This window comes from Vombatus ursinus, unplaced genomic scaffold (genome assembly GCF_900497805.2).
Source record: "Vombatus ursinus unplaced genomic scaffold, bare-nosed wombat genome assembly UNPS02014857.1, whole genome shotgun sequence".
In the NCBI taxonomy this organism is placed as follows: Eukaryota; Metazoa; Chordata; class Mammalia; order Diprotodontia; family Vombatidae; genus Vombatus; species Vombatus ursinus.
In genome coordinates, this window is record NW_020954635.1 from 12,338 (window position 1) to 22,724 (window position 10,387).

Here is a 10,387-nt window from a genome sequence, read left to right on the forward strand (position 1 = left end):
TCAATTCAGGAAAAAAATCCTGTTTCTAAGCTCTCAAATTTATGTTTTATTCAAGGCCAAAATCTACCTTTGGCAATGCTCGGTATAGTCTTTTTTTTTTTTTTTAATTTTAGACTTAAATACTAAAATTTAAATATACCATAGAGAAAATAAAAAGAAACATTATAAATTTAAATATTGAAACTTAAGTACTTAATCTTAACTGGAGTGGTAATAACTAACCCTAGTCAACTACTTTCATGGAATCTTGCATGCCCCAGCGAATATTAGGAAGCAGGAGGTGAGCAGTATATTTTGGGATTTTTCCATCTCCAGGGAACTTAAAAAAAAAATTACGTTTTGAAGATTGGGCTTATGTTATCATTCATATTGAGTGATGTAGTTGTTATTTTTCACTTGAAGCAACATCATAAAAGGAAATGTTAATATTGAGAAAGCATTTGAAGTTTTAGATTAGCTCATTTACCTTTCAGTTTACAATTAATCCTGCGACCTAGTCTCTTTTAATGCCAGCAAAGTGAAGTGAAGGACCTTGGGAATACATTACTGGGCATAGAATTTTCTTTATTTTTGTTCAGTCGTTTCAGTTGTGTCCCATTCTTCGTGACCTCATTTGGGGTTTTCTTGGCAAAGATACTGGAGTGGCTTGCCATTTCCTTCTCCAGCTCATTTTCCAGATGAGGAAACTGAAGCGAGCAGATTAAGTGACTTGCCTAAGATTACATAGCTAGTAAGTGTCTGAGGCTAGGTTTGAACTCGGGTCTCCTTGACTCCAAGCCCATGCTCTATCTGCTGTGCCATCTAGCTATCCCCAGGGTTTTCTTTATGATACTGAATTCATTTCTTTTCTGGTAATAATTTGTAGTTTTTTTACTTACACTATAGAGAATGATATAAAAGGAGAAATAGGAAGAAAATTCAATATTCAATATAATTTTCTCTTTTCCCTGGCCTAGAAAGATTTCTCACAGATTTCTTTGATTATTTCTTATGTATTTCAGATCTGATTGTTTAATCTTATGAGCAACATACAAATCCAGAAAGTTATAACTTGTAAGCTTTTGTTCACATGGACATTCAAAACTGAAAATGTTCATGGAAAATTAACTTCCAAACAGAAAAAAAGTGAACACGAGTATCTCAGTACCTTTTTAAAAAAATTCTATGACCCAAAGGTGTCAGATAATGGTTAGTGACACTCTACAGCTCCAAAATAAAATTTAATTGGGAAATATTTAATAAAATAAATAAAATACAATAGAACATAAATATGTGTTTTTCCTATATGTGATTTTTCTAAATCAATATGTGACCTGCAGGGATTATCTATTCCAATTATTTTGTCTTAATAAATGAGGACACATTGAGATGAAGTGACTTGTGCCAGTTCACAGGGGTGGGTAGTGCATGATAAGTGGTAAAGTCGCTGTTCTAACCAGGTCATGACTTTACAGCTAGTACTTTCTGTGAATCAGGATTCTATTCTTTTATTTATTTTAAAAGTGTTTCTGATATTTTTTAAGAGAGGAAAATGCAAATACCTTCCAGCACAAAGAGTATGTATTGCATGCTTTGTAAAGTATGACCTGCAAACTAAATGTATATGAAATACTTTGCAAATAATTTGATATTCTGTGCAGATTGTACCTGTAGTCTTCAGTAAGTCTATATAAGCCATCTTTGTTCAGCTATTGAAACTGAGACTTCATGACCAGATTGTGTACTCTCCCTCTGTGCCCATATTTTGTGATGTAAAGTAAACGAAGCAATTCAGTAAAAGTGTGACTCAACAGGTCACTGTAAGATCATTATTTTGTAAAAGAAACTAATCATAGGAAAGGATTTGTTTTTCTGTTCTATGATATGATTTGTAAAACTCAGCATTATCTTCTTGACTGTGTTATAAAAAGTATGCATCATGGTTCGTGGTGCTGGTCAGAGTCCTGGAAAATCTCAGCATCCTTCTTAGTTTGCATGTGACTTTGGGCAAGCCTATTAACCTCTCTGGGCCTTACTGAACTCATCTTTAAAATGAAGTCTTGTATTAGAGAACCTTTGAGGTCCTTTCCACTCTACGTCTATGATCCTATGATTTTTTGATACCTAGAGTCTGGTAGAAGGGCAGCAAAACTATAATATTTGTAAATGATGGTGAATTTTGATTCAGTAAAATGACTAAGAGATTATAAACATTTGGCAAAATTGAGAATCCTATAAATGTGCTACAAGCCCACGAAACTAGTTCAAGAGACATTTTTCGTCTATTTGCACATCCTTTAAAAAGTAGTTTAGATTTCACATTTTATATTCATTCACTCATTTAATTAACAAGTATTTATTGTGTCTACCACTTTAACAGGCATTTTGCAAGGTTTTGGGGACATAAATACAAAGAATGAAACAATTCCTACTCTCTAGAAGCTATTGAATGACTGTTAAGTGCATATGCTTAGTTTTTGTTAGACTCTGAGGAGCATGAGTGTAGTAGTTTCCTAATTGCTCGCCTGGCTTCATATTTTTCTCTAATGCTTTTTTTTTTTTAAACAAAGTCCTACTAGGGTAATTTTCCTAAAAAACACTTATTTCCTCAGTGTCTTTTCTCTTCTTAATAACCTCTAATGGCTTATTACTGCCTATAGAAAAAAGTCCAAACTTCTTAGCCCCTTTCTCACTCCTAATCTAGTTCCACTTAGCTCATCTAAGCCACCCATATGATGAGCTCACTTTATACAAGGAAAGAGTGCCACCACCTGGGAAAGGGATGCAGAAAGCACAGTAGAAGTAATCACTCACTTTTCTATGGAATTTTCAGGCGTTACTTAATAGTAAGTACTTCTTCCACAGCAACCCTGGTGGTTAGTGTAGTTTCACCTATGAGGAAACTGAGATTCATAGAAGTTGGGTGATTTGTCCATCATCATGTGACTACTAAGTGATAGAGCTGTAACTGAAACTCAGGTCCAGTGCTTTCCCCACTACACCATGTTGCCACTCACTGTACCTACCACAGACGATAGCAAATCTTCCAAAGAACCGAATTTAGTATCCTGTTGATACCAGGAGAATGGAGCATGCTGCCAAGTACAGGGAACATGGTAGAAGTTAATTGTTTGATCCAAAGAAGCAGATGAGTATGTAGTTAGTCATCTGAATCCTAACTTATATCACCATAAAAAGGATACAGAGAGACAACTAAATTCAGCAAGAGGAAGTGCAGGTACCCCAGAGAGATGGGTCACCCTCGTGGGGAAACCAGATGGGGATTATATGATGGAACAGATTTTTGTACAAGTTGTCAAGTGACAAGCATTGCTGGAGCTCCTTTCAAAGTGCACTTTCCATTTTACAGCCTTCAAGGATCTTCAGGTCTTTAAACTCAGATCCTGACAAGAGTCTTGTTTTGGGACACTTTTTAAAGTGGTGGCATTGGGATGCTTCATCATGTACTCCACATAAAGGGTGGTTTCATGGGGTCATCTCAGAAATCTTAGAACTATATTGTTGAGCAGATACTACTCTTCTGTAATAGATGCAGAAACGCTTTATTGAGGCTATTGATTCCTTTGGAGAAATTTAAATCTCTGAAAAATGAATGCCAGAAAATGCTAATGAGAATTGTTTTCAACATAACCCCCATTAACCAATGGTAACTTAGTCTTAGGTGAAATGAATAGAGAAGAAGCACATTACAGTATGTGTTTGGACCCCACAGCATGTCAGGTACAGTGTTTTATTAATTTTAGTATAGAAGCCAAGTGTTTTTGCAAATTGATCTCATGATTATGGTTGACTGACACCAAATTATTCCGGATGTCTTAAAGGAAGCACATGAAGTAGAGTTTCTTCTCTATTTCTAGATTGAAAGTCATTTTTATTTATTTATTAGAAGCTTTTGAATGTAGAACTCTGCTACAGAGTCTTAATGGAATCCCCTCTTTCTTGCTAGACTGTGTGTAGATCAGCTACTTATGTAATAAAGAATTAAGAGACAAACAGGCCTTTAACATGACTGAGCTATTATTTAACAACTAAACTGGTCTAGGCAAAAACCAAATCCATCAAAGCAAAAGAAATAAAAATCCAGCATGCAACACTCATCATTGGATCCACCCAATAAGAACACTTTGTTGATGAACTTGAACTTGCTGGTGGTTGGGCTAGGTTGGACAGCAGCCTGCAAAGGGGTTTTTGTAGGGACTATAAGATTAACTATGACTGAATAAAGTAATTTTTTTTTTTTAGGAAAATAATGAGTAGTAGTTGATTGATAAAAAGATAACGTTAGTGGAGGAGGCTTTCAGGGAAGGCCTTTAAATGTTAAATACCTTAAGCTAAAGATAAAAGCAGCACCTAGAGAGTGAATCCCACAGCCCAATTCCATTCTGTCTCTGGGGGCTCCCTTCCCCACTTAGAAGGGCAGAACAGAAAACATTATCCAAGCCTACCTGAGCCATGATTTTGCAAAAAGGAAGTAGCAGATTTTATTTAGTTCTCTCCAGGAGTCTTCATCGAAGTTCACAAACCCTGTCCACCCGCCTAGTATAAAGAGAGGCCATCTAGACCTCGCTATATCCTTTACCCAGACTAGAGCAGGTTTTCCAGAAAAATTTCCCCTTTCCCTACCCTCCTTTATGCCTCTGACAGGTAAGCCCTGTGCTCACCTCCTGCACTTTCATTCATCCTACTTCTTCAACTTTACCCTAAACTCTATTCAGCAAAGAGTTGTATATAACTTAAAATGAGAGCTGTGCCTGTCTGATGCTGCTGTACAACTAGAACAAGTTCTAAGCCAGAGACTCAGAGTTCAGATTCGATACAAAATAAGCATAAATACATATATAAACATACATACACACACATATTTATACCTAATTTATGTTTAGTCTTTAAATATTAGAACACATATTTAAAAACCAAATTCTCAGATTCATTAAGAGGAAGGTGCTATGGAATATCATGATACCTCATGACCTGCTTGGAGTTTCTAATTGTTATTTTTTTCCTTCACAGATGAAGGAGTTTGTAATGAAATCACCCGGGTAAGTTACATGAAGAATTATTTTCTACTGTTACCAAATAGAAATCAAGAAACTCTGATGAGCTCTTACTTGTTCATATACTTCATGGAGTAGCATTGTATTTAGAAAAATTCTTGAAGCTAGCTAGAGTGCCCAGACATAGCTGGTTATTGGGGGGATGGTGTGAGGGAAATGATGACAATCTATTATGCCATTGTTGGCGGCATTGTAGGGTTAGTCACTTTAGCAAACTGAGTAAACCTTTTCACATCCAAGGGAAGTAATCGTTAACTTTATGAAACTCGGGGGACTAAGCTCCTGGAGGACAAGGACTGTATAACATCTAGTGTATTGTGGGTGCCCAGTAAGTGCTAAATTACTGATTAAGCCCATAAAATGAAATTATATTTAATTTTATATCCTTTATTTCAGTAACCTATTTAAAATTGGACAAACTGTTGAAAATGTAATGCCAGAGCATTAGAAGGAAAACAAAACCCTGTTAGGTATCATTCATCCTTTTAAGTGTTAAAAATGAACATTTTGAGAATCATTGATAGAATTGCCTGTACAAAAATCCATTTACATTGCTGGCCATAAATAGAAGGAAAACCTTTGAAATGAACAAGGATAGCTAGCTTTTAAATTTTTTTTCTTTTTGTATCACTGTCCATTTGTGAATAACAACCCAAATGCGAGGAATTTAAGAATCAAGACATTAATTGATCCAACACACATTTTTCAAGGTCTTTTTGTGTGCAGTGTGCTGGGGTAAGCACAGGGATGAAATACAAGGATAGATAAGACACAGTCCTTGGCCTCAAGGAGCTTACAATATAGTTTAGGTAAGGCATTTGCACATGGACACATACACACATGTACATCTGCACACACACATGAATGCAATGAAAATTAGAATGGGATGTGTATTTGAGAGAAAGATATAAGAAGAGTAGAAAAGTCTAAGAAATCAAATGAAGTTTGGGATATCAGGGAAGACTTCATTGCAGAGGTGATTTTCTGAGCTAAAACCTGAAGGATGGGTAGGATATCAGTAGGCAGAGATAAAGGGACCAAAGGAGACGGGCCCAGGTAACCAGCTGCCAGAACACAGGCTCAGAGATATGGGAGCACAGTGTGTGGCCAGAGTGGTTTCACTTTGACTGGATGAGGACTGGGAGAGGAATATTGAATGCAGGAATTAGGAGGGCGTTGATAACTACTTTCTGTATGGTGGTGGGGATGGACATTAGATTGCATGAGGTTGAAGGAGAGTGATTGAAGTTATTTATGTCCTGAGTAAGATTTGTAGACTGAATTTTCACAGTTCATTTGCCTCTTTCACCTTATAGTATAACACATCTTCCCCAGAATAACTCTGTGTACCATGGACAGCAGAACTTTCTGACAACATAAATATGCACATTTATTTTTAAAAGTAGTACTAAAATTGCCCCTTCATCTCCTTTTGTGTGCCATAAGCAAGAGGCTTCCTTGCCTTTTTCTAGTTTTCATGCTGACAAATGAGTTGATGATGAGGAAATGAAAGCAAGCAGGCTACTCATTAAAAATGTTTGGCAATGAAAGAGGCATAGGGCAGTACTTTGAGGAGGGAATAAAGTAGAGGAAAGGCTGAAAACATAACATAGGTAAAAAGACTTGGTGTTTGTAGGAGGAGGGGAGGAATACAGGAGAGGAGAATAAAGATTAAAAAAAATGAAGAGATTTTCCATACAAGCAAGATTGGTCTTACGAGAGATGGGAGAGAGGATATCAAGGGGTACTAATAAAGGGGAAGGTACTGATTTGGGGGAGAAGAGCTGCCATTTCCTCAGAGGAAAGAAGGAGATAATAAGTGAAGATCCATGTTTTGAGGGCAGATGGAGAGGAGTAGAGAAATACTTCAGTCTTTTCAGTCAGTGGTGTAGGAGGTGGTATAATCTGATGAGAGTAAGGAAGCCAGACTGGGCTCAGAAGCTTGAGGAGAGAGGTTTAGAGCTGACCCTACAAGGGATGTGATAGGCAGCCAAAGATGAGATAGAACACATTTACTGAGCAGCAGGGTGCATCCAATTGACATAATGATATTAATAATAATAACAACACCACCACCAGAAATAATGATGTCAGTGATAGCTAATATTTGCACATAGAACTTTCAAGTTTGCAGTTGAGGAACAGAGAAAAGGCCAAGTTGGCTGGATTGCAGAGTGTGTGAGAAGGGGAACTTGGGAAGAGAGGTTCTGGCCAAGCTGTGAAGGACTAAACAGAGGAGTTTAAATTTGATCCTAAAGGCAATAGGAAGCCAGTGGCATCAATTGAGTTAAGAAGATTACATGGGGATTACATGGGCATATCTGCATTTAAGGAAAATTACTTTGGCAATGTGTGTAGGATGGCCTGCAGTAGGGAGACTTGAGGCAGGAAGACCAGTTACATAGTTGGAATAATTCAGATGTGAGCTAAGGTGGCTGTGTGAATGGAGAGAAGGATTTAGATTAGATGGGAGACATCCTGTGCAGGTAGAAATCTGGGGTAGAGAATAAGGAGCCAAGGAGAACGGTATAAACCTGGGAGATGGGAATTGTGGGTTTGTGGGGGAGGAGGAAAGGAAAGAAATAAGCATTGATTCATTAGTTACTATGTTTTGTAGACTTCATAAACTATCACAATGATGCTACGATAATGATCCCTTTTCAGGTGAGCTGCAGATAATTCAGTTACTGGAAAGAAAAAGCTGAGCCTAATGACTTCTTATTTAATTTTATGAAACAGAACTAAACTTGTTTGGGCTACGAATGAGTATATTGTGCAAACTTCATTTTATTTTATTTTTAAATTTTATTGATTTCTTCATTTATTTTTTGCAAGGCAGTTGGGGTTTAGTGACTTGGACAGGATCACACAGCTAGTGTGTCTTAGGCTAGATTTGAACTTGGGTCCTCCTGACTCCAGGGCTGGTTCTCTTCACCGTGCCACCTAGCTGCCTCTGCCAACTGCATTTTAAATTGAAGTGCTGAGTGTTGGAAATAGAAATTAAATTGTTTTTTCATTTGGGAGAACTGGAATTCCATGGATTTCACTTCATACCTACAAAACAAAGTTATTTCCATTTCTTCAACTACTTTCACTTTGAAGTGTTTTGTTTTGTGGGGCAGTCTTTCTTTGCAGTTGTATTGGAAGACTTGTTGGCTGCTAAAAAATAACAGCAACAACAACAACAATGTAAGGTACAAAAAGCATTAACGACGCAGTTTTGAAATTTTTACAAAACTGTAGACAAAGCAAATCTTAAGCATCAAAAAAATTATCTTCACAATTTGAGTACAGTTATCTCTTCCACATTGTGACTTTCCCCATAGTGGATTCAATATATCACAGGTAGGCATAAGAAGTTAAATGGGAATTTTTTGCAAGTTTTGTGGATGCTGCAGATTTCACACCAAGAGCAGCAGATTACACAGAAAAAGTTTAGAAACTCAGAAATGCATGAAATATTCATAGTATTGTGTAATATTAATCAAAATTTTGTAATAAGTTACTGTAAACATCCCAGAAAAGGAAAAGAAAAAAAAAGTCAGACTTCTTCTCTGGTACAAAGGGAGGGCCAAAATATTTTACACGGACTTTCCAGATTATGGGGGTGCCGTGCTCCTAACCCCCACAATGAAGAAGGGATAACTATAATTGGATATGTTTCACAAATTGCTGTAACTTCCTAATTTGGGTGAAAATCCACTATTATGCTGTGAACTTTTATAACTTATTTAAGTTTTTTCTATATGATAAACCAGAAGATAAATCACAGAATGTTAGAGTTGGACAGGACCTTAGATGTCATCTTGTCTGGTTCCTTCTCCTTGTACCCCCTTCCTTCTACCTTCAACCCCCCCTCCCCAATTCTACAACTTTCTTGACATTCCTCTGCTTGAATACTCCAGTGACATAATACTACTTCTGAAGGCTGCCTGTTCCATTTTAGACCATTCTAATTGTTAAGTATTTCTTTCTTATAAGAACTTCTAATATATTTCCCTGTGACTTATAATCTTTGGTATAGAGTTCTTAGCTTTATTTTATGTCCATTCAAAGGTATTTAAATACATGATGGGTTTTCTAATATTTGAAGAAAACTATCCTGTTCTGCCTCAGTTTCTTCGGTCATTTGTCATATGACCAGATCCTTCTGCATCTTCAAGTTTAACTACATTCTCTTCTAGTAGTTCAGAACTGAACACAATATGCTAATATTTGACCAGTTTGACCAGTGCAGGATGTAGTGACACTATTTTATCTCCTTCATCATTCTGGACATTTCTTCTGTTGGACTAACCAAAGAATGCATTAACTGTTTCTAGCAGGTATAATACTTTGATGACTAGTATTGATTTTACAGGGAGAGAATGAGGGATTGGGCCTGTAATCTCTGTGATCATAGATTTAAAGCCGGAGGGGTTGTCTGAAATATGTAGTGCAGTGCCCTTATTTTACTTATTTTACAGATGAGGAAACTGAGACCCAAGGAAGTTTGGTGACTTGCCTTAGGTCACATGGGTAGTAAGTTGTTCTCTTCCCCCCCCCCCCCCACTGTACTGTGCTTCTCCCCTAGTCTCTACTTTCTGGCGCTGTGCCTCATACATAGTAGGAATTTAAATAGTTACTGAGTGAATATTTACTAGTTCTTGCAATACCCTGGAGTGCTTTTATTTCAATTCTTCTAGGAGAATCCAGTAAGAAAGGACAGTTCTTTGCTAGTTGTTTGTATAGTGACATGTAGGAGAATAGTAATTTTAGACATGGCTAAATTGAGCCAGTGTTCAAGATGAGTAGGCTTTTTTTTTCCCATATGATATTCACTTGTTCAGTAGGCATTTATTATCTGCATTAGACGGATGTCTCAAGGATAGGAAGACAAAAATAAAGTAATGCCTGCCTTCTTTAGACTTCCTTTATAAAGTTTAAAAGCAAACCATGTGGTGAATATTGCTTATATTTGCACATTGTAATGTGTGAAGGCCAGAAAGAAAACAGGTAGGAGTTATTATCTAATAAATACAAGACAGCTTTGAGGTTTTCATTTTTTGAATCCTCAATCTCTTTAGTTCTCCTATAGGTGAAGTGTCAAAGTCAAGGTCTCTTGACCTTTTCATAGGTAGATATAGCCAAAGCCTCTGTGGGACTGAGCCCCGCTCTCACTCCCTCTGGTCTGGGGAGTTAAGTCCCTAACCCTCTAATGAAACTGCTTTCAAAGGTGACCAGCAACTTCCTAATTTCCAAGTCAAATGGCTTTAAAAAAAACACTGAGAGAGGGGCAGCTAGGTGGCGCAGTGAATAGAGCACAGGCCCTAAAGTCAGGAGGACCTGAGTTC

The 10,387-nt window shown here is 37.1% G+C and overlaps 1 protein-coding gene across 1 annotated transcript in view; it reads left to right on the forward strand.

Annotated features, from left to right (window-relative positions):
• The first annotated feature begins 4,631 nt into the window (after positions 1 to 4,631).
• Positions 4,632 to 10,387, forward strand: part of PDE10A (phosphodiesterase 10A) — a 171,018-nt gene continuing 165,262 nt past the window's right edge. Inside the window, exons 1-2 of the mRNA XM_027841239.1 lie at positions 4,632 to 4,644; positions 5,011 to 5,039. Of these exons, the coding sequence (XP_027697040.1) occupies positions 4,632 to 4,644; positions 5,011 to 5,039 (42 nt within the window). The remainder of the gene's footprint in view (positions 4,645 to 5,010; positions 5,040 to 10,387) is intronic.